The sequence below is a fragment of the Scardinius erythrophthalmus genome (genome assembly GCF_964197995.2).
Source record: "Scardinius erythrophthalmus genome assembly, chromosome: 6".
NCBI classification, from domain to species: domain Eukaryota; kingdom Metazoa; phylum Chordata; class Actinopteri; order Cypriniformes; family Leuciscidae; genus Scardinius; species Scardinius erythrophthalmus.
In genome coordinates, this window is record NC_138226.1 from 1,458,640 (window position 1) to 1,483,713 (window position 25,074).

At 38.5% G+C, this 25,074-nt stretch overlaps 1 protein-coding gene across 1 annotated transcript; it reads left to right on the forward strand.

The window, feature by feature from the left end:
- Positions 1-629: 629 nt before the first annotated feature.
- nlgn4xb (neuroligin 4 X-linked b) lies at positions 630-23,203 on the forward strand (the record flags this gene model as incomplete). Its single annotated transcript, XM_081367545.1, has 6 exons — positions 630-761; positions 5,494-6,095; positions 10,039-10,191; positions 18,879-19,064; positions 20,159-20,948; positions 22,336-23,203. Exons 2-6 carry the CDS (start codon positions 5,666-5,668, stop codon positions 23,201-23,203), a joined length of 2,427 nt encoding a protein of 808 aa, XP_081223671.1. The 5' UTR covers positions 630-761; positions 5,494-5,665.
- Positions 23,204-25,074: the final 1,871 nt, after the last annotated feature.

Here is a 25,074-nt window from a genome sequence, read left to right on the forward strand (position 1 = left end):
TGCGATGTATATACAGGGAACGTCCACAGAATTTACGCTAATAAAAGTTATAATTAAGCGTATTTCCAGTGATGCAAACAGTCAGTTATCTGTTCTTTAGTGATGTTCTCACAACGTTTTACTTAACACAAAAACTTTATTTACACGTTGTTCATGGAATTTAGAACGTTCAGAGAACGTTCAAAAGTAACGTTGCGATAACGTCTGCAAAATTCTAAAATGGAATGTTGCTTCGAAACTGGACGTGCAGAGAACATTAAGAAATAACGTGTTAATGGGAACGTACGCAAAACGTTCTTAGATGAACCCATCCTATATCGTGAATGGTGCACAGCCTGATATTAGGTGTGTCTCGCAGTTCTCTGAAGGCTCCGTTTGACAGAGTGTCCTGTCATTTCTGAACTTCTCCATTTTTCTCATGTAAATCTCTCGGTGAGGTTTAATGCAGTCAGTCCGCAGCCACTGAGATTCTCCTTCGACACAACCCCAGCTGAATCGAGGGACACACACACACACACACACACACACACGAAGACGCTGGGATCGACCGGAGCATTGAGATTATTGTGTGCGGGATTATCTGTGCGGTTTTCTCTGATGCAAGGACGTTTCTTCCCTGCCTTTTAAAGAATCGATGAATATGCGCGCTGTTTTCTGGAGATTTTCCGCGCTGGCGTCAGTGTCCGCATCTTTCGCTCGGTCTCTTTTCTTGATCTCTCGGATTTAAGATTTCTTTTACCTCAGGTTGTGCTGTTGTGAAGGTAAGCAGCTGTGCCTGATTATGCATATTAAATGTACCCGCAGGTTGTATATGCTATGTCTGTATGAGGAAGATGGTCTTTTTTTCCCCCCTATCAGATTTTTCTCGACTTTCTATATATCATCACATAGACGTTGGACGATCGTCACGAAAACTGCATGATAGATGGAAAATATAGCGATCTAGTCGAAAACATGGCTATGTTTCTGTCATTCGTAAAGAAGTGATTGGGTTTATTCAGGCTGTTAGTCGCAGGACAGTAACCGGGTGAAGCAGGTAAGATCTGTGGGGGATTTAATAACCTACTTTACACGTTCACACCGATTGCACAGATTTAATGTCTGAGTGCATTTGGGTTTTCGGCAGAAATCTTAAGTATTAGGCTCTTCAGCTCATTTCATGCATTAATAATGCTTGAGAACCCCAATAATAACTGTCAGTGGTGATTGTATGGAACGGCCTGTGCTTTAATGCAAAGAGACCCAATTATATCAACCTTCTGATGCATGAATGACTAATATATTATAAGAATAGAATCATTAAGGATGTTTGAGAGAGTTGCACATCTATCCTGCAATAGAAAACAAGATGCTTGTTGGTGCATCACCACTTTTTCAGCTGTTTTCAAGAAAAATTAAAGACATTGCCATTAAAAAGAAGGCAGTCGTATAGAATTATGCGAAAGAGTCATAGGTAATCAATCGCCCAGGGTGGTTTAGATGATTAAAGTGGCTTTTGAAGGTTTGAGCATTTGAGTGAACACTATTAACATATTCAGCTGATTAAATACATTGTCATGGCATGGGTTGCATGCATTGCCATTAATGTGAGTATTATTAATTTTATTCATCAGTGAACCACCAGGTGATAGTATGGTGCACAAAGCAATAGAAATGTTATATGAAAGAGGACTAAATATCCTTTAAACTAGCTGAGATGCATTAGTTTGATTGGAAATCAGCAGCATTTGTCAGCAGTAAATGAGGTCTGATGATTTGCATTGCAACATGAGGTGATGATGACGCTGTAGTCAGTGTCTGAATGACATGTGCATCATTATTAAATGTGTGGAGAGAAACAGCCTCAAAAATCATGGACAAATAGCTTCAGCAGACGAGAATAGTTTAAAAGTCACCCGCTGGGAGTCACTTCTAAAAGCATCACAAAAGAACAACCACAAGGCTTAAAAGGAAAGTTCACCTTAAAAAATGAAAGATCTGTCATTATTCTCTCTTCATAATGTCATTCTAAACCACATGCTGCCACAGTCAACCACAAAATGACTTGTGAGAAAATACAGTCTTCAGAATTTCTGTTTCCCACAGAAAAATAAATAAAAAATAATAATCAAAGAAAAAAAAAATACTGAATGTCTATTCTAAGGTTCAGAAAGCAGGTCTGGACATTTATAAAGAGCATCTATTATTGCTACTGTTGTTTTCAGGCTCTACTAGAACTTGAATGTTGATTATTCTCCTCATATTCTCCATTGTTGCGGCTCCTCTCTTCCCAGTCTGTCAGTAACGCTCTGTTTACTTCCTGTCTCTATGAAGCCCCTCCTTCTGAAAAGCACACTGTGCTCTGATTGGTCGGCTGGAGCAGTGTGTTGTGATTGGTCGAGCGCTTCGAGTGTGTTTGGGAAATGTCCCGCCCTTTACCATAACCGCCAGTTTAACACACTACTAACTAACTCAACCAGGCCCCGCCCCTTTATTCTGCGCATTAATTATTTAAATGAGGAACATTGTGACGTGTTCGTTCCCGGAAAAAACTCAAGACTACAATGGAGGCGTTTCAGGAGTTCACTGACACTGATATAGAGAATAACTCACTTTTTAATGCTCAGACAGCAACATTACACACTGAAGATAAACATGCAGAATAGGGTTGGTTTTTAATATATGATTCTTGAGCAAATGCATATTAATCAGTGTTGCATGCCAGGTATGATCATATGAAGTTTTGTGCATGTAGTTACTGGTTTCTAAGGGTTAGTGTGGTTGTGGAGAGCAGAAGTCTCCTGCTGGTAGATGCTGTAAGATTTATGGATCAGGTGATGGACTCAGAGAAAAGATCAGGCTAGAAATGAAGTATCAATGTACAGTAAATCACACACAACTGGAAAAGTTCATCTCAACTGGAATGCATTTACATTTACACATTTGGTTTTATCCGATGCATTCAAGGTTTGCATGTTATCAGTTAAAGCACACCCTGGGAATGGAACCCATGGCTGCGGTGTTGCGAGCGCTTGTTGTCTGAGCTACAGAAACGGCCTGATCAAACATTTGTAGTTAAAGCCGGACAGGTTTGTTCCTGGTTTCGCTCGGTCGACTGTGACGTGCTGCAGATTCACTGCAAATAAGCAACGTTGTGAGTTTTGAAAGGAATTAGCTGTGAATGTGAAAACTGCGACACGTTCCAACTCGCCAAGAACAATGTGCTTGTGATTGTCAAGGTTTTGTGTGAAAACTAATTAAAGTTTTGTGTTTGTTGGGCCTGAATCCTCTACTGATGATGAAGTGAAGGGGAGATTAGTGTTTTCCTGAAAATGAAATTAGAGTTTGATGTGTTCTAACACCAGCTAACTGAGACACGATGTTCTGTACGGCATCTTCTTTAATTCTGGCTTGATTCGGATCATTTAAGCGCAGTTTATTTAATGTTTTTTTTTGTTTTTGTTTTTCCTATTAAAAGCTTAAGGCTAATGCTCAACTCAAATGTGAACAAATGAGTTACTCTGCTGAGGTTTTGCTTCAGCTTGTTTACACTGCAAAAAGTCAAATTCTCAAGACTTTTCTCTCTCTTGTTTCTTGTCTTCTTGTCCTGTGCAAACATCCTTAAAGCAAGACGTTTCCCAGAGAAGCGGATTTGATATTAATGCTTGGAATGCTTGGAATTAATTAATTAATCTAGAAATTGAAGTGTATTTTGTCTCTGTTTCATTTTATATTACTTGTTTTTAAATGTTTGATATCTTTATATTCAAGATATTTTTTTTTCTGAAAAAGTGTATTTTGTTATTGCATTGAATTTATTTTAAATAAATGAATAAATTTTTTATTTAAATTTTATTAAACTTTTTTCTCTTGTTTATGTTTAAATATCTTTATATTCAATAGGCCTATATAAATCTTTTGAAAAAGTGTACTTTTTCTTTGCATTTATTTTTTATTTAATTTTATTTCACTTGTTTATGTTTAATATCTTTATATTCAAGATGGAATTTCTGAAAAAGTGTATTTTGTTATTGCATTTAATTTTATTTTACTTGTTTTCTTTTGTTTATGTTTTGTTATTGCGTTTAATTTTTATTTAATTACATTTTTACCTGTTTTCTCTTAATATCTTTATATTTAAGATATATTTTCTGAAAAATGCATTTTGTCTTTGCGTTTAATTTTTATAAATTTTATTTCTCTTGTTGTTTGTTTAATATCTTTATATTCAAGGTTTAGTTTCTGAAAAAATTGTTTTGTTATTGCATTTCATTTTTATTTAATTTTATTTCACTTGTTTTCTATTAATATCTTTATATTCATTTGATGAAAATTGCATTTTCTCTTTGAATTTAATTTTTATTTCTCTTGTTGTTTGTTTAATATCTTTATATTCAAGATGGATTTTCTGAAAAAGTGTTTTTGTTATTGCATTGAATTTTTATTAAATTATTTCACTAGTTTTCTCTTAATATTCAAGATGCGTTCCCTGAAAACAAGCCTTAATATCCGTCTTCTCCAGTAAATGTGTCTTGCTTTTAAGGATGTTTCACTGAAAGGTCTTCATGAAGAATATATTGAGTGCCTTTGCCATGTTGCTCAACATTCGGCGAGTGGCCGCCCACAGATGAGATCTTGCTAACCCTGCAGAAGTGTGTGTGTGTGTGTGTGTGTGTGTGTGTGTGTGTGTGTCTGACAGCTCTGTTAATGGCTTTGAGTGTTCAGAGACGAATGCTGAATGAGTGAGCCAGATTTATCGTGTTATACGACAGCCTGGACTTTCTCCTGCCAGCCGAGACTCTGAACATTTCATTCATTTTAATGGAAGGAAAACACAAAGCCTGTTGTGTTTCTCACGGCGTTGTCACTGTAATTTCACACAAACACCTCTGAAATTACAGTACTATGATTTGGCATTACTGTACAAATGCAGGAGTGAATCCACTGAGATCCACAGACACTCGTGAATATTAGCGGACACACTCGGTTTGAGATCCCGTGCTCTTTTTGAGATATTAAAGAGATTGCATCTGTGGTTTTGTAATCTTAATAATAGCCTAATATCTTGAAGTTATCTGTAAGAAGTTTTTCACCAAAGGCTTCATTTATTTATGATAAAAAAATACAGTAAAATTGTAAAATATTATTAAAATTTAAAACAATTGTTTTCTATGCAACCTTTGATTTTAATAACATAAATGTTGAAATTAATGTTAACTAAGATTAATAAATGCTGTAGAAGTATTGTTCATTCTCAGTTCATGTCAACTAATGTTATCTAATGAACCCTATTGTAAAGTGTTACCAATATATTTAAAAGAAGTAAAGCTGAGTTGGTCTAGACTATAGCTAATGAATTCTCAGAGTAAATAAACTTAATTTTGTGATCTTAATGATATCCTAACATCTTGAAGATATTTGCTCTCCAAGGCTGCATTTATTTAATAAAATAAAAATACTGTAAAAAGGGCTTCCGGTGTACGTACAGTAAATCACGATTTCTCTCTCCCACAGGCCGATCAATCCGACCGGAATTAAATCAAGAAAACGGTAAACATGGAAGATACGGTAAACACGAGAGCCGAAGCTCCCACAGGCCATCAGGCTCGGGAAGAGCTCGCCTGAGGATCCGCGACACATTCGGATTAACAGATTTGCGGTTGTGAGGATTACGACTTCTTTCAGCATGTTTGCACATTCGCTCTCCTCAAGAATGATCCTTCAGATCCTCGCTTTGATTTGTGGAGTTACGCTCGTCGTTTGCCAGCAAGCACAATACACGACGGTGACCACGAATTACGGTAAGCTGCGCGGGTTGCGGGTGTCGCTGGCCAGTGAGATCCTGGGCCCCGTGGAGCAGTACCTGGGGGTCCCGTACGCGACGCCCCCTACTGGAGAACGCCGGTTTCAGGCCCCGGATCCGCCTTCGTCGTGGCCCGGGATCAGGAACGCCACACACTTCGCTCCGGTGTGTCCACAGTTCCTGGAGGACCGGCTCCTGCTCACGGACATGCTCCCGGTGTGGTTTACCGCAAACCTGGACACGGTAGCGACGTACGTGCACGACCAGAGCGAAGACTGTCTGTACCTCAATATCTACGTGCCCACTGAGGAAGGTATTATAATATATTACTTATACACACATATATACATATATATATATATATACAGTCAAACCAAAAATTATTCAGACACCTTCAACATCATCACAGTGTATTCGCTATAGTTTAGAGAACGGTAATAAAATATGAGCAGAACTCAGTTGATATTTGACTGGTTTTGTCCGTCCTTCTGTTAGACTGTCTCACACATGAATTATGTTGAATATCTGTCAGCTGTTAAATTTAACTACACAATTAGATAATACCAGTTTAGCTCAACCAATCACCAAGCAATGCTTCACTTAGTTCAGTCTGTGTGTAAAAAGAGCATTAGCAATTAAAGAAAACACACTTCAGCAAAACATGGTCAGCTCAAAGTGTCCCAATCATTATTGGTCCCAAATGTCACTGGTAGTCTCTGTATGAAGAATATTTGGGTGTAATATGTCTCAATTTACTTTATTTTGCTCTCCTCACTCACATAAATGAACTATAGTGTCCTGATCACACACTAGTGAATCAATATCATTACTTAATTATTTCTGGTTTGACTGTATATAAATATATAAGACAGAACGCGTGTTGAGTTAATTTTACCCAGCAAATCGGGTTGTTCATTTAACCCAGCACACTGCTTATGAACTTAAAAAATAATAATACTCCACACAACCCCTGGTTTGCATGATAATTTCTATCATATTTTACAGTATACCATATTTTATATAGTTTTGAATAAATGTTGCATACATTTAAGCTCGTTTAGCAAATATTAAAGTAAAAATTAAACATTTAGAAGTAATTCGAGTGTAATATATACATGTATACACATAGGGGTGTGCGATATTGACATTTGATCAATAAATCAAATTAGAATAATAAGACACAATAGAGTTCCTACCAATCAAATGAAATCAGCATTAGATATTTGTGCTGGAAAACAAGACAGAAACACTGAGGAAGAACATTCTTTTAAATATTGGATCAAATAAAAAAATATTTCTTGGTTTTGAAGAACTTATCTTTATAATCAGCAGTTCTCATGCTTTCTCCTTGGATCGATTATTTCTCAATAAGGGACTGACTCAAATGTGGACCAGAAGTGTGTGTGTGAAACCGTAACACGCTCATCATTATATCCGTGTATTCGTGGGATTGCCGTGATCTTATGTGTGCGTATCCAGTGGATGTTGTTTCTTATTTATCACATAGAGCAAAACAAAATATGCTGTTTGTTGGATTTGCGGTGAGGTTTTAGTTATAGATTCTTGGCCTCGAGGAGCAGAACATAATGAATCACATGATGAAATACTGTGATGCCAGAAAACATTAAATCTAAAACTCAAGAGTGTTAGTCATGCAAATATTGTTCTCTGCGACTCTCTCTCTCAGTGTTTAGAGTTACTCTCTATTTCAATATATACCAACCCATATCTATTCTAAAGATTATTATTATAGTTTAAGAAGTTAGTTGACATGCAAAGTGACTCATAGTTAGCAGAATGTCTAAAATGTATTATTTTATGTTTGCTTAAAGACAGTTCACATTAATCTATATGCTTGTTTAAAAATGCCTTTATGTTTTTAGGGTTTTCTCAGAGTTCATGTAATAGTGTTTGATTTATGGATTTTGACCCATATAATACACTATATTATATACATAATTAATACAATTGAGTGATTATATAAGATATTTTTTCCCCACAATGTTTACTCCAAATTCACTACATTAACAAAGCTCAATATATATATATATATACTTTTTTTTTTTTTTTTATGGGAAAGTTGAACCTTTAGACAAAATCTAAAAAATTCTGTATTTTTGTCCCGTTTTCAATCTAAACATTCCTAATTCAAGATACATTTAAGTAATATGACTGAAGATATTAAGTTCTGGAAAATATTATGCTTACAGCAAGAATAATAATCATGCCAGTGGGGTCAGAAAAATTAATTCAAAAGCAAAACGGACTCCAGTAGCAGATATCTGTTATTTTCTTCAGCACAAACTCAATTAATTTTGATACATAAAAAAAAAAGAAAAAAAAAAAGACTTAATATTTTAAGTAATTTTCCTTCCAAGTAAATCTCTATATATATTATTTTTAAATGGAAAAGTTTATTGAACTTTTAGACAAAATCTAAAACAAAGTTTGCATGTTTTTTGTTTGTTTTTTGAGTATCATATTTGATCTGTCTGGAGTTTATGGCTCATATAGTGAGAATATGGATGAAAAAGCAGCTCAATTTTATTCAGAGCCTCAAACTGAGCAAAAATATGCAATTTGCTGCAGATGCTGATATTAGAAATTCTGATGCTTGTAATGTAAATCAATGAGATATTTAACAGTACAGCAGATACTGACATAAAATACATATAAATAGCAATATCTGCCAATAATATGCCTTGATGATATTTAATGCTTAGTTTTCTGATCAAAGCTCTCTAGTTTTAAAACATATAATGCAATGCAATACAATAATGACAAATTAACCTTCCTCAAAGCCTGATGATCATATTTGATACTCATGATTTGTATGATAAATAATGATGGATAATCAAGTAAACCTCAATTCAGTTTAAATATTACTAACAATATCAGAGTTATTCTTATGTTTACTTGATAAAAATCAGATTTAAAGACACGTGAAGCACGAGCTGAAGGAGGACGCTTGTACAATTAAAGACATTTAACTGATAAAACAGTGTGAACTATCAGTCAGACACAGGAGGAATGCAGAGATTGTGTGCAAACAAAATTTTGATCATGTTGATCATTTATGCGTATCAAATATGATACAGTAGGCTTTATGAGATCAAAAATGATGAGAATGAGCTTGTGTTATTCTACGATCAGAGGTTTTATTGAATATATACAGTACACACTCTCACCAGCAGTTATATAAATATTTCATACTGTGTTTATATGAAGATCAGTTTATTTTAATTAACATGAGAACGAGCGGCTGCATGGCTTTATGAAACTCAAGCTCTTAAAAAAAAACTCAATAATGCTCTTGGGAAACTTGGGTAACTTATAACGGTAAACATCCTCTCATTAAACACTAGTTCATATTTTATGCTTAATGGAAACAGTCAGCGGTTTTTCATAATTGTCCAGCAAAAATCCCGTTTTACAGAGTTCTAGTTTGTTTCGGCCTAAATCTTCTGCCTAATGGAGACCATAATGACTTAATGGATGTAATATAAAACACTGGCAGCTAAAAGCACCGTAATGTCCTCGGTCGTCTTCGATTAAGTGCAAAATCTTCAAAACATTTCCTCTAAATGCACAGAAGGATCACAGACTGAGATCAGTTCAATTAATGGAATAATTCACCAAAGATTCCCTCAATATTTGCACCACAAAGAAACGTATTCTGTATTTTTGTCCCGTTTTCCATCGAAACATTCCTAATTCAAGATACATTTAAGCAAAATGACAGAAGATATTGAGTTCTGGAAAACATTATGCTTAAAACAAGAACAAAAACCATGCCGGTGGGGTCAGAGAACTGCATTCAAAGGCAAAAAAGGTTATTTTTCTGATTCTTTTCTTGTTTTAGGCTCAAACTCACTTAATTTTGATATATTTAATAAAAAAACAAGACTTAACATTTAAAGTAATTTTGCTTCTCCAGTAAATGTATCTTGATTTAAGAATGTTTAGGATATTTGTGCTGGAAAACAAGACTATACAACAAGAAATAACATCATTGTTTTTACAGTACTGTATTCCCTGTGTACGAGAGAGAGAGAGAGAGAGAGAGAGAGAAGAGAGGGAGAGAGAGAGAGATAGAGATAGAGACAGAGAGAGAAGAAAGAAAGAGAGAGAGAGAGAGAAGAGAGAGAGAGAGAGAGAGAGAGAGGGAGAGAGAGATAGAGACAGAGAGAGAAAAGAGAGAGAGAGAGTTTAAACACTGTATCAGTTGCTTGTATGAAGTGATTGTCTTCTTTCAGATACACACGACGACTCGGGTTTGAAGCCGGTCATGGTTTATATTCACGGCGGGTCGTACGTGGAGGGAACCGGGAACATGATCGATGGCAGTGTCCTCGCCAGCTACGGCAACGTGATCGTCGTCACTGTCAACTACAGGTTAGGAGTTTTAGGTGAGTCCTTGAATCCCACAAGTTCTTATTTTACATTGATTTTCAGAAGTTTGGGGTCAGTGTGATTTGTTTTAACACTCTTCTTTTTTTTTTTTTACTTCACCGGAATGGAACAAAACTTGGTAAAGGTTTTGGCACTTGCTGTGTGAACACACAAAAAAAATACAAATTTAAAACAGTATTTTTGTTTTTTTTTCTCTTCAGCAATAATCTGCAAGAGTCTTTAAGACACGAAGCTTTAGTCTTTGATCAAAAGCATTAAGATTTATGAGAGTTTACGTTGGAAATTTCATTTTCTAGTGAAAAAAACCTATACTAAAATGTATTTAAAATACATTTATTTCAAGTTAGTTAAAATCTGTCATTTATGACCGCCACATGAAGAGCTTCAGAAATTAACACTTTTATTCATCAAGGACGCATTAAATGTATCAAAAGTGACAGTAAAGACATTTATAATGTGATAAAAGATTCTATTTCAAGCTGTTTCTTTTAAACTTTCTATTCATCAAAGAATCCTGAACAATAATGTATACCAAATGTATGAATGTTTCCTCACAGATATGAAGCAGAAGAACTGTTTTCAGATAATAATCATAAATGTTTCTCGAGCATCAAATCCTCATATTAGAGTGATTTCTGAAGGATCATGTGACACTGAAGACTGGAGTAATGATGCTGAACATTCAGCTTTGATCACAGGAATAAATTACACTTTACTGTATATTCACATAGAAAACAGCTGATTTACATTATAATAATATTTCACTGTTTTTACTGTATTTTTCATCAAATAAATGCAGCTTTGCTGAGCAGAAGAGACTTCTAAAACATTTAAAAAATCTTATACCAAATTTTTGAATGGTAGTGTACATGAAAAATGAACAGACAAATATTTTTGCATATGTGCTCATTAAAACTTTAGATTATGAAACCTGTTTAAGCTCTAGCTTTTCTTTTACTCACAGTGCATAAATACATGAAGTTAGAAAGAGAAAACCTTCAGATCCTTCATTAAAGGATCTTAAATTTATTTGCGTCATGAAGGTGAAAGTTAAATGTTTTCAAAAATAAAAGTTCTGCCAAAAATAGATTCCTCACTGAAAATAAACATTTCATTCCTTAAACTCATTGTCCTTGAACAAAAGAACACAGTGAGGATTAGAAATGGGTAACACAAACACTGGGTTGTTACGTCTGACCCAGGATCTGGGTAACACAAACACTACCCAAACACTGGGTTGTTACGTCTGACCCAGGATCTGAGTAACACAAACACTACCCAAACACTGGGTTGTTACGTCTGACCCAGGATCTGGGTAACACAAAAACTACCCAAACACTGGGTTGTTACGTCTGACCCAGGATCTGGGTAACACAAAAACTACCCAAACACTGGGTTGTTACGTCTGACCCAGTCAAGTCAAGTCAAGTCATCTTCATTTATATAGCGCTTTTAACAATGTAGATTGTCTCAAAGCAGCTTTACAGAGACAAACGTATAATTTAAGGTAACAGAGATTGTTTCGGCTTTACAGCAGAGTTAAGTTATTTCCATCTAAAGTTAGTTTTAATTGATTTGGTTCCGTCGCAACGATCATTTGTCACCAAATTAGGGGCCGCTAAGACGACACCATTCTCTCTACACAGACTTTAAACGCGAACCTGTGAGAAACACTGATGGCGTTCACATGCGCATTTAGAATGGGTTCTATAGTTATGTGCGTTAGAATATACGCAGGTTTGGAATTCCCTACAAGCCAAGCCTAAACAAAATACTTGTCTTTCCTTATAAATTTTGATAAGGAATTTTATTTTATTTGTTGCTTTGGGGTAGGACCGCGAGACGAATTTTCCCGACAACGCCTTATCTGTAGAGTGGTAGTGGGATCCTCCATAGGGAGAGACTAGTTGGCACTTCAGCACTGCGTTGTCATCGGTCCAGGGGAAGGTCCTTCGTCAGATCTGGATACGGCCTGGATCCGGCAGGCTGCAGGAAAAACCTTGGGATAAACACAGACACTAAAATTAGCGTAGATGCCATTCTTCTCATGATGTAACGAGTACATCAGGATTTTTGGGAAGTGTTCCCGGTTCCGGCTGACCTAATCTATGCAGCATAACATTAAATTATAGAAGTCTATAATGTATTATGTGAAAGCTAGGTCAAAGAGATGTGTCTTTAATCTGGCTTTGAACTGACAGAGTGTGTCTGCTTCCCGGACAATGGTAGGAAGACTGTTCCAGAGTTTTGGTGCTAAATAGGAAAAGGATCTACCGCCAGCAGTCGACTTTGATATTCTAGGTATAATCAACTGGCCGGAATTTTGAGATCGTAATAGACGTGACGGACTATAATGCGTTAAGAGCTCGCTCAAGCACTGCGGAGCTAAACCATTCAGTGCTTTGTAAGTAATCAGCAATATTTTAAAATTTATGCGATGTTTAATAGGGAGCCAATGCAGTTTTGACAGAACCGGGCTAATATGGTCAAACTTCCTGGTTCTGGTAAGAACTCGAGCTGCTGCGTTTTGAACCAGCTGTAGTTTGTTTATTAAGCGTGCAGGGCAACCACCCAGTAGAGCATTACAATAATCTAGCCTTGATGTCATGAACGCATGAACTAATTGTTCCGCATTTGTCAATGAGAGCATATGACGTAATTTACCCAGGATCTGGGTAACACAAAAACTACACAAACACTGGGTTGTTACGTCTGACCCAGGAACTGGGTAACACAAAAACTACCCAAACACTGGGTTGTTACGTCTGACCCAGGATCTGGGTAACACAAACACTACCCAAACACTGGGTTGTTACGTCTGACCCAGGATCTGGGTAACACAAAAACTACCCAAACACTGGGTTGTTACGTCTGACCCAGGATCTGGGTAACACAAAACCTACTCAAACACTGGGTTGTTACGTCTGACCCAGGATCTGGGTAACACAAAAACTACCCAAACACTGGGTTGTTACGTCTGACCCAGGAACTGGGTAACACAAAAACTACCCAAACACTGGGTTGTTACGTCTGACCCAGGATCTGGGTAACACAAAAACTACCCAAACACTGGGTTGTTACGTCTGACCCAGGAACTGGGTAACACAAAAACTACCCAAACACTGGGTTGTTACGTCTGACCCAGGATCTGGGTAACACAAAACCTACTCAAACACTGGGTTGTTACGTCTGACCCAGGATCTGGGTAACACAAAAACTACCCAAACACTGGGTTGTTACGTCTGACCCAGGATCTGGGTAACACAAAACCTACTCAAACACTGGGTTGTTACGTCTGACCCAGGATCTGAGTAACACAAACACTACACAAACACTGGGTTATTACGTCTGTCTCAGGATCTGGGTAACACAAACACTACCCAAACACTGGGTTGTTACGTCTGACCCAGGATCTGGGTAACACAAACACTACCCAATCACTGGGTTGTTACGTCTGACCCAGGATCTGGGTAACACAAAAACTACACAAACACTGGGTTGTTACGTCTGACCCAGGAACTGGGTAACACAAAAACTACCCAAACACTGGGTTGTTACGTCTGACCCAGGATCTGGGTAACACAAAACCTACTCAAACACTGGGTTGTTACGTCTGACCCAGGATCTGGGTAACACAAACACTACCCAAACACTGGGTTGTTCCGTCTGACCCAGGATCTGAGTAACACAAAAACTACCCAAACACTGGGTTGTTACGTCTGACCCAGGATCTGGGTAACACAAAAACTACACAAACACTGGGTTGTTACGTCTGACCCAGGATCTGGGTAACACAAAAACTACACAAACACTGGGTTGTTACGTCTGTCTCAGGATCTGGGTAACACAAACACTACCCAAACACTGGGTTGTTCAGTCTGACCCAGGATCTGGGTTACACAAACACTACCCAATCACTGGGTTGTTACGTCTGACCCAGGATCTGGGTAACACAAGAACTACACAAACACTGGGTTGTTACGTCTGACCCAGGAACTGGGTAACACAAAAACTACCCAAACACTGGGTTGTTACGTCTGACCCAGGATCTGGGTAACACAAAAACTACCCAAACACTGGGTTGTTACGTCTGACCCAGGATCTGGGTAACACAAACACTACCCAAACACTGGGTTGTTACGTCTGTCTCAGGATCCTGGTTACACAAACACTACCCAAACACTGGGTTGTTACATCTGACACAGGATCTGGGTAACACAAAAACTACCCAAACACTGGGTTGTTACATCTGACCCAGGATCTGGGTAACACAAAAACTACCCAAACACTGGGTTGTTACGTCTGACCCAGGATCTGGGTAACACAAACAGTACTCAAACACTGGGTTGTTACGTCTGACCCAGGACCTGGGTAACACAAAAACTACCCAAACACTGGGTTGTTACATCTGACCCAGGATCTGGGTAACACAAACACTACTCAAACACTGGGTTGTTACATCTGACCCAGGATCTGGGTAACACAAAAACTACCCAAACACTGGGTTGTTACGTCTGACCCAGGATCTGGGTAACACAAAAACTACCCAGACACTGGGTTGTTACATCTGACCCAGGATCTGGGTAACACAAAAACTACCCAAACACTGGGTTGTTACGTCTGACCCAGGATCTGGGTAACACAAAAACTACCCAAACACTGGGTTGTTACGTCTGACCCAGGATCTGGGTAACACAAAAACTACCCAAACACTGGGTTGTTACGTCTGACCCAGGATCTGGGTAACACAAACACTACTCAAACACTGGGTTGTTACATCTGACCCAGGATCTGGGTAACACAAAAACTACCCAAACACTGGGTTGTTACGTCTGACCCAGGATCTGGGTAACACAAACACTACTCAAACACTGGGTTGTTACATCTGACCCAGGATCTGGGTAACACAAAAACTACCCAAACACTGGGTTGTTACGTCTGACCCAGGATCTGGGTAACACAAAAACTACCCAGACACTGGGTTGTTACATCTGACCCAGGATCTGGGTTACACAATCACTACTCAAACACTGGGTTGTTACATCTGACCCAGGATCTGGGTAACACAAAAACTACCCAAACACTGGGTTGTTACGTCTGACCCAGGATCTGGGTAACACAAAAACTACCCAGACACTGGGTTGTTACATCTGACCCAGGATCTGGGTTACACAAAAACTAATCAAACACTGAATTTACACAAAAAATTTACCCTAAAGGCTCAGGATTTGGGTAGAAAAAATAACCCAAGATGTTTCTGAGTGTTCAGTACTTCAGAGACTTGGAGTGTTTTCCAGCAGGGACAGATTGACTGACGCTGTAGCAGATCAAGACTCGAGGTCCAAGGAGAATCGACACAGCAAGCTAAAGACCCGTCTTCATCTGACAGTGTGTTTGAACAAGCTGTGTCTCATGTTCCTTCTGCAGCGTCTCATCCTCTCACAGAGAAATCCTTCTGACACTTTATGTCATCGCAAGTCAAAATATTTATGTCAAAAAAGATGAGCATAATTCACTGATCTATGTGGAAGATGTTGTCTTCTGCAGATAACAGAGCTCAATTAAACACTGTAAAACCCAACAAGTTAACTCAACTCAAACCAATCGAGGAAACTGATTGCGGCAAACCATTTAAGTTTAAAAATAAATACATTCACAATATTCATATGTATTTATTTTTACACTTAAATGGTTTGCCACAATCAGTTTCCTCAATCGGTTTGAGTTGAGTTAACTTGTTGGGTTTTACAGTGAAGCTTTTCTTTTTTATATTCTTTACTTGCTATTTCTGTAATGCTGTTTTGGAACAAAACCACATAGTAAAAACTTAATTGATTTGAAATACACTGTCGTTCAAAAGTTTGGGGTTAGGAAGATTTTTTAATGTTTTGAAAGTCTCTTCTGCTCTGCAAGGCGGCATTTATATGATCAAAAATACAGTAAAAATTGTGAGATATTATTCTAATGTAAATCATCTGTTCTCTATGTGAATATACAGTAAAGTGTAATTTATTCCTGTGATCAAAGCTGAATTTTCAGCATCATTACTCCAGTCTTCAGTGTCACATGATCCTTCACAAATCACTCTAATATGAGGATTTGATGATCAAGAAACATTTTATGATTATTATTAATGTTGAAAATGGTTCATATTGTGTGATTTAGTGTCTGTTTTCAGGTCTCTGTGATGATTTTTAATATAAATGTCTTTACTGACATTTTTGATCAATTTAATGCGTCCTTGCTGAATAAAAGTGTTTAAAAAAATCCTAAACTTTTGAATGGTAGTGTATATAATATCTCTTAGGCGGTAAAATAGGCCACAATTCAATATTGGGATGTCTTTATCAAATTTAACTGAAACATTCTTAAATCAAGAAGGCTGAAGCAAAATTACATATAAAGTCTTATTTTCTGAAAATTGTATCAAAATGAAGCGAGTTTGTGCTTTAAAACAAGAACAAATATCTGTCAGTCGGGTCAGAAAAATAAACATTATTCAAAGTGAAAATAAGTTTATTTTTCTGACCCCATTGGCAGATATTTGTTCTAGTTTTAAGCACAAACTCACTTCATTTTTCAGTAAACAAGTCTTAATATCTTCAGTCACTTTGCTTCTCCAGTAAATGTATCTTGATTTAAGAATGTTTAGATATTTGTGCTGGAAAAGGAGACAGAAGCACTGAGGAAGAGCATCATGTTTTCTGCAGATGTTTGTTGTTGTCAGTGAATAAAACCGTGTTTGCTGTATTCAGTTTAGAGTGTCTGTCCATTGTTTGTAATGAACTCTGTCTGTAAATGTTTGACATATTAATTCAAAGCACTAAAGTTCATCTTTAGAGCCTGTAATGTTTTCACATTTTATAATCACTTCAATCTCTTGTTTCTTTGAGGAAAACTGTTATTATATTTTCTGTTTTCACTTTAATTTTAGTTCATGTCGTTATAGTTTTTGTTCATTTCTATTTATTAGTTTTAGTTTATTTTTTTTTTGAATTTCAAATTTAAGCCTTAGAAACTTGCTGAAATAAAATGTATATTGTATGTATTTTAATACATTGTTTTATTTCAGTTAGTGTTTATTTTCTTTCATGCAACACAATTTTTATGGTTTTAGTTTTAGTCATCGATGATAGTCTGATAAAAGTCTTCTGCACAATATAATGTTTACAGTGTAAATAACTGAAGCAAACGGCCCGGATAGACCCTGTGACGGGGAAACGAGGGAAACGTTTAGCGTGTGATAAATGCTGATTCCCTCTCGGCATTTTGCCACAAAATGAACCGATGACATCAGAACCATCAGCTGCTAAAGAGCTCGTTTAGCTCCTCTCCGTCACAGATAACCAGGCTCTTCTCTAGGTGTGTAACAGCCAAAGCTTTGTCTTAATGTTTGCACGGCTCATTGAAGGACGAGGCGAAGTGTTTATTGCTCAGGAATAAATTGCCCAGTTGAAAGTCCTACATCACTGAAGAGGACTTCAATTAACCTTTATCAAGCGCTGGCCTGGAGTCAGGAGATATATGCATCATGGGTGAAGGTCAGCCAAAGCGTTTTTTATTTGTGCATCGCTGGAATTAATAATGCAACGGCCTCAGAGATGCTTGTATACGTTTCAGAAAGCTCATCAATAAATAACACACACAAAATCCACCTTTTGTATATCCATTGCACGTTTATTTTTTAATGCGAGCGAAAGGAAGCCTAAACGCCGGTGAAGAAGCATTAACAGGTGTTAATCGACACGCGCGTTTATGATAGATGATAGTGTTGATCCTCAAGGGCAGATTCAAGGGAAATTGAGTTTGCCGTTTCATATCTTGAGCTGATCCTGATACGTAGATTGAGAACGATTGAAAACGCTTTAAAGGTTCTGCTGGACGTGACATAACCACTGAAGACTAGCGAAATGAACATAAATAAAGTGCTAATGTTTACTTACATGTTTTGTTTGAAGAAATACCTGAAGGTTTTGATACATTTTTTAGTTAACAAGTCTTAATACCTTTAATATCTCCAGTAAATGTGTCTTGATATAAGAATGTTTAGATATTTGTGCTAGAAAACAAGACAGAAACACTGAGGAAGAACATCATTTTTTGCCGTGTGAATTCATGATATACAGTGTGAGGACCTGAAGTTTTTTAAAAATAACGTTTTTTCCCCATCTAGAAATGCCATAAAAGAACCACTTTTCAGAGATCAGTTCTTAAAATAACCATTTTCATTTTCTTAAAACATTTTAATAATCTAAAAGAACCTTTTTCTACTATAAGGAACCTTTATGGTTCATTGATGACAATAAAGAACTGTTATTTTAGATTAAAGGAACACGCTGACTTTTTGGGACTTCTTCACCGTACCCCCCAGAGTTAGATAAGTCCATACACACCCTTCTCATCTCTGTGCGTGCCGTAACTCTGTCTGACGCACCCACCGCTAGCCTAGCTTAGCACAAAGACTGGAGGTTAATGGCTCCAGCTAGCATACCGCTGCCAGAATATAGAAGAATATAGAAGAATCTTCTGAGAATATAGTTCCCAGTATGTATACGGTTAGAAGATGGCTGTGTCTGTAGTGAAATATGCAGCATCCCAAATAAAATCTCTTATGAATGTTTGTACATCCGAGCGTGTGTCCAGTTCTCCAGTTCTTGATCTTCCAGATGTTGTTGTGTTGCAGGTTTCCTCAGCACTGGAGATCAGGCAGCGAAAGGCAACTACGGTCTGCTGGACCAGATCCAGGCTCTGCGCTGGGTGAAGGAGAACATCCAGGCCTTCAACGGGGATCCCGAGCGAGTGACGATATTCGGCTCGGGAGCAGGAGCCTCGTGTGTCAGTCTGCTGACCCTCTCACACTATTCTGAAGGTCTGTTGAAGATTGAGGCATTATAACCTTCATCCTTCGCTCGCGAAGCCCTAAAATTATATATATATATATAATTTTTTTTTTATTATTATTATTATATATTTTTTTCCTGAAAGCTTATTTAATTTAATTTGGATAATATTTTTTCTATTTTTTAATGCAATTTTTTGGGAGATTTTTATTTTATTTTTTAATTTAATTTACCTTTAAATTTCTAGATTTGATCAATAAATAATAAATAAATAGTAATTTAAGCACATTCCTCACATTTCTTAACAACTTGAATTCAAAATAATTTCATGCTCAAACCTTTTAATACAGCTCAAATATCTTACATTGAGTGTCTTTGCCGACCTCTGGTGAGAAAAATGATATATATAACTTGATATTTTACTGTACCCACTAGATGGCCTTATATCTCTATATGGAGCAAATGAGCTGTTCCGCTGGGTCCTAAAGTCAGTTAATAATCTTGTTTTCCCTTTGAATTAATTAGATTTTTCAGACCCCATTGGCAGATATTTGTTCTTGATTTAAGCATAAACTCACTTTATTTTTACACATTTTTCAGAAAACAAGTCATTTTGCTTCTCCAGTAAATGTTTAAAGTCCCCCTGTAATCAATCGTTTTATCCCTTAAAACTCATCTTTGATCACCAAAATGTCTTGAATGTAACTCGACACCCTTGTCTCATTTAGTATGCGCGGTTCTATGAATATGCAAATGAGCCCCGCCTCCACTCACTCGCTCAGCTCAGAGATCCACTGGTTGACGATCACACGTTGATCTGATTGGTTACAAGGTAGTTTGTGACGTCAGAAACACCAGCGATTTCAAAGCGTGTTTTTGAGACTGTCTTTGGTTCACTGCAGTTTTAAGGAGGAAATACTCAGCAATGGTGTCGACTTATGAATTTACACATGGTTTGTCTGAAAGCATATTAAAAACACCACATAGACACATAAACAACAGTAAAAGCTGGATTTACACCACAGGGGGATTTTAAACATTTTGGCTTTCAAAAAAGAGTCATCAGAAAAATCCTTAAATTAAGTGTTTCATGACTCTCTAACACTGAGTGTTTGTGTCTCAGATCTGTTTCAGAAAGCAATCATTCAGAGTGGCACGGCTCTCTCCAGCTGGGCCGTCAACTACCAGCCAGCCAAATACACACGCATGCTGGCCGAGAAGGTCGGCTGCAACGAGGACGACACGGTGGAGCTGGTCCAATGCCTCCAAAACAAAAACTACAAGGAGCTCATCGAACAAAACATCACCCCTGCCAAATACCACATCGCATTCGGACCCGTGATCGACGGAGACGTCATTCCCGACGACCCGCAGATCCTCATGGAGCAAGGAGAGTTCCTCAACTATGACATCATGCTGGGAGTCAACCAGGGCGAGGGATACAAGTTCGTGGACGGGATCTTAGACAGCGAGGACAGAATAACCGGAAACGACTTTGAGTTCGCAATTTCAGAATTCGTCGACCACTTGTACGGCTATCCGGAAGGAAAAGACACCCTGCGGGAAACCATAAAGTTCATGTACACGGATTGGGCGGACAGGGAAAACCCGGAGATGCGCAGGAAAACATTGGTTGCGCTTTTCACGGATCACCAGTGGGTGGCGCCAGCCGTGGCCACAGCGGATCTGCACGCTCAATACGGGTCGCCCACGTACTTTTACGCGTTTTACCACCATTGCCAGAGCGATATGAAACCGGCCTGGGCCGACTCTGCGCACGGAGACGAACTTCCCTATGTTTTCGGCATTCCCATGATCGGACCCACGGATCTGTTTAACTGCAACTTTTCCAAGAATGACATTATGCTGAGTGCCGTGGTCATGACGTACTGGACTAACTTTGCCAAAACTGGGTGAGTACATGACGCATGCGTTTACATGAACTAAATAAATTAGTAGAGAAAATACATAAGCACCTCACTGCAAAAAATATCATCTTACTCCATACAAATATCTAAATATTCGTAAATCAACAGACATTTACTTGCCGCAGGAATTTAAATTTGATTAAAATTGATTTTAAAAGTATGAATAAATTATTATTAATATATTAAAATAACCTAATTCTATTTTAAAATGTAAAATATGTAGTTGTTTTTATTAAAGAACATAACTTCTAGAATAAAAAAATGATTCATGGTTATTTCATGGAATATATTTAATATATAAAGATTTATTTTTAATCAATAAATAAACTTAACATATTTAATATATTCAATTATTTTACCACATACCTTTATTTTATTTTATTATTTTAGAAATAATAAGAAGAAATAATAGACATTGCTGAAGTGAATTTTAGTCAAAGTTTGACTTATTTTAGTGCAGTACACTGACACGAATCAAATAAAATATTAATTAATCAATTAAATCTGTGACCTGTCTATTTTAACTATGCTTAAATGCCTATAGTATTTCAAGTTCATTTTGGCTTCACATAAAAAGTATGACATTGGAAGAAAAAAAAAATTATGAGTTAAGAACATATTTGTGCTGGAAAACAATAGTAGTAAAATATATATTTTACAATATACAGCATTGCCTTGATTAATAAAATGCATATTGAGATGTACAGTTGTGGCCTAAAGTGACGTCAGGCCTAGGAAAAATTTACATCTTCACCCTTTATTCAAATATTATTTAAGATTTTGTAGTCATATTGCTATACACAATATGTATTGTGTATAGTTCACCCCAAATCACATTTTTTTAGTGTCAGTTCTACATTAAACAACTATATATAATGTATAATAATGCAATGGGGGAATATTTGTGTGTCCTGATAATGCCAAATGTCTGATGTTACCAGTAAAAGTGTCCTACACTATTTTAAACACATCTAGTCAGTGAAAGAGTTCAAACATATTCGTAAAATAATTCTGTATTTTCAGCTTCAGAATTATGAATATTGTTATTCTGGTGTCTCTATTGTCCTGTACTTTGGGTTTCAGCACCAAGTCCAACACTATTCATTTACACACACAATGTAAAACCAAATTTAGCATTTTAATCAACAGGTCATTTTTTGTTAACCTTTTACCATATGTCTTGGAGTATCGCAATAATATCGTATCGTGAGTTCACTATCGAATCGTGACATGAGGGTCTCGTCGTTACACCCCTAATATGCACAGCCTTGCTGAGCAGAAGAGCCTTTCTTCAAAGTATTACCGATCCAAAACTTTTGACTGGTAGTGTGTATTGCACATTAAAGGCATATTGTATTGCTCTACTTCACAGAGACCCAAATCAACCAGTTCCCCAAGACACAAAGTTCATCCACACTAAACCGAACCGCTTTGAGGAGGTGGCCTGGTCGAAGTACAACCCTAAAGACCAGCTGTACCTTCACATCGGCCTGAAGCCTCGTGTTCGTGACCACTACAGAGCCACCAAAATCGCCTTCTGGTTGGAGTTAGTGCCACACTTGCACAACATCAACGAACTCTTCCAGTACGTCTCATCGACGACTAAAATCCCACCGCAAGACACAACGCCTTTCTCCTACACCAAACGCTTGTCCAATAAACTCTGGCCTTCGACCACTCGCCATCCTCCCGCTCCTCCAGCAAACACCAAACAGATGTCGGATCAGCAGAAAACATCGGAGCACGCCGACGGGACGGTCATCATCGAAGCGCGGGATTATTCCACCGAACTGAGCGTGACGATCGCCGTCGGTTCTTCGCTTCTCTTCTTAAACATCCTCGCGTTCGCGGCGCTTTACTACAAAAAGGACAAACACCGGCTAGAGTCGAGTCGCAGACTCAGTCCTCCGAGAAACCTAGCGAACGACATTCCCCGCGTGCCGAGCGAAGAGTTGATGTCCCTGCAGATGAAACAACTCGACCACGACCACGATCACGATCACGACTGCGATTCGCTGCACGGCCACGACATGATCCACCTGAGCTGTCCGCCCGATTACGCGCTCACGTTGCGCCGGTCGCCCGACGACGTGCCGCTAATGGCGCCGAACACCATCTCGATGATTCCCAGCTCTTTCGCGGGAATGCAGCCGTCGTATCACAACCCGTTTAACGCGTTCGGGAACAGCACTCCGAGCAGCACGGGTCTCCCTCACGGACACTCCACCACGCGAGTATAACGGACTCTTCGATGCGCACCCAAACGCTGAGGGTGTTATTTTGCTACGGACTCTTTTATGAATTAAGTAACATTACACTTATTAACCTGTATAATGTGATCAGTGAATGTAATCATTTTTCGCATTCATGGTCCAGCGACCGAAGCACTCAAAAAATATGATTACGTAAATTAAGGAATATTATTTGCATCCTGATTTCCTGATTAACGTGTGAGACGATTTATCGATTTATCATGGCATTGCAGCACAAATACCTGCATCTCAATGCCCGTTCACACCAAGCATGATAACGATAAAAATATAGATCGTTTTAAATGTAAAAGTCCGACTTTTCAGAACGACTTTTTTTCCAGCTGATGAATGATAAATACATTGACAGCTAATCGGAATCCATCCTTCTTTAAAAAGCGTGAACATTTAAAGCGACAGAACACAAAACTGCAGCTCTTATAATAAAATTGTGCATTTGTGTGGATCTTAATATAGTTATCGTTATACTTTTGATGTCAAACCTTCAGGCCTTACGCATAGATGTCATGTTCAGACACATGTCGGATTTTTAACCACTCAGAATGCCCCAGCAACCACCTAGCAACCACCCAGCATGCCCCAGCAACCACCTAGCAACCACCTAGAATGCCCCCAACAAACGCTTAGCAACCACCCAGAACGCCCCAACAACCGCCCACCAAACACCCAGAACACCCCAGCAATCACCCAGAACGCCCCAGCAACCACCCACCAAACACCCAGAACACCCCAGCAATCACCCAGAACGCCCCAGCAACCACCTAGCAACCACCCAGCAGCCACCCAGAATGCCCCCAGCAAACGCCTAGCAAACACCCAGAACACCCCAGCAACCACCCAGAAGCCCCAGCAAACGCCTAGCAAACACCCAGAACACCCCAGCAACCACCCAGAACGCCCCAGCAACCACCTAGCAACCACCCAGCAGCCACCCAGAATGCCCCCAGCAACCGCCTAGCAACCAACCAGAAGCCCCAGCAAACGCCTAGCAACCACCCAGAAGCCCCAGCAAACGCCTAGCAAACACCCAGAACACCCCAGCAACCACCTAGCAGCCACCCAGAATGCCCCCAGCAACCGCCTAGCAACCACCCATAATGTCCCAGAACAACCTATAAACCACCCAGAATGCCCCAGCAACCTCCTAGCAACCGCCTAGCAACCACCCAGAATGTCCCAGAACACCCCAGCACCCCACATTGCGCCGGTCGCCCGACGACGTGCCGCTAATGGCGCCAAACACCATCACGATGATTCCCAGCTCTTTCGCGGGAATGCAGCCGTCGTATCACAACCCGTTTAACGCGTTCGGGAACAGCACTCCGAGCAGCACGGGTCTCCCTCACGGACACTCCACCACGCGAGTATAACGGACTCTTCGATGCGCACCCAAACGCTGAGGGTGTTATTTTGCTACGGACTTTTTTATGAATTAAGTAACATTACACTTATTAACCTGTATAATGTGATCAGTGAATGTAATCATTTTTCGCATTCATGGTCCAGCGACCGAAGCACTCAAAAAATATGATTGCGTAAATTAAGGAATATTATTTGCATCCTGATTTCCTGATTAACATGTGAGACGATTTATTGATTTATCGTGGCATTGCAGCACTAAACCTTGCATCTCAAGGCCCGTTCACACCATGATAACGATAACGATAAAAATATAGATTGTTTTAAATGTAAACGAACAGTAATGGCATAGAGGAACAATATCAATGGAACAACTTTTTTCCAGCTGCTGAATGATAAAAACATTGACAGCCAATCAGAATCCATCCTGCTTTAAAGAGCGTGAGCATTTAAGGCGACAGACAATAAAACTGGAGCTCTTA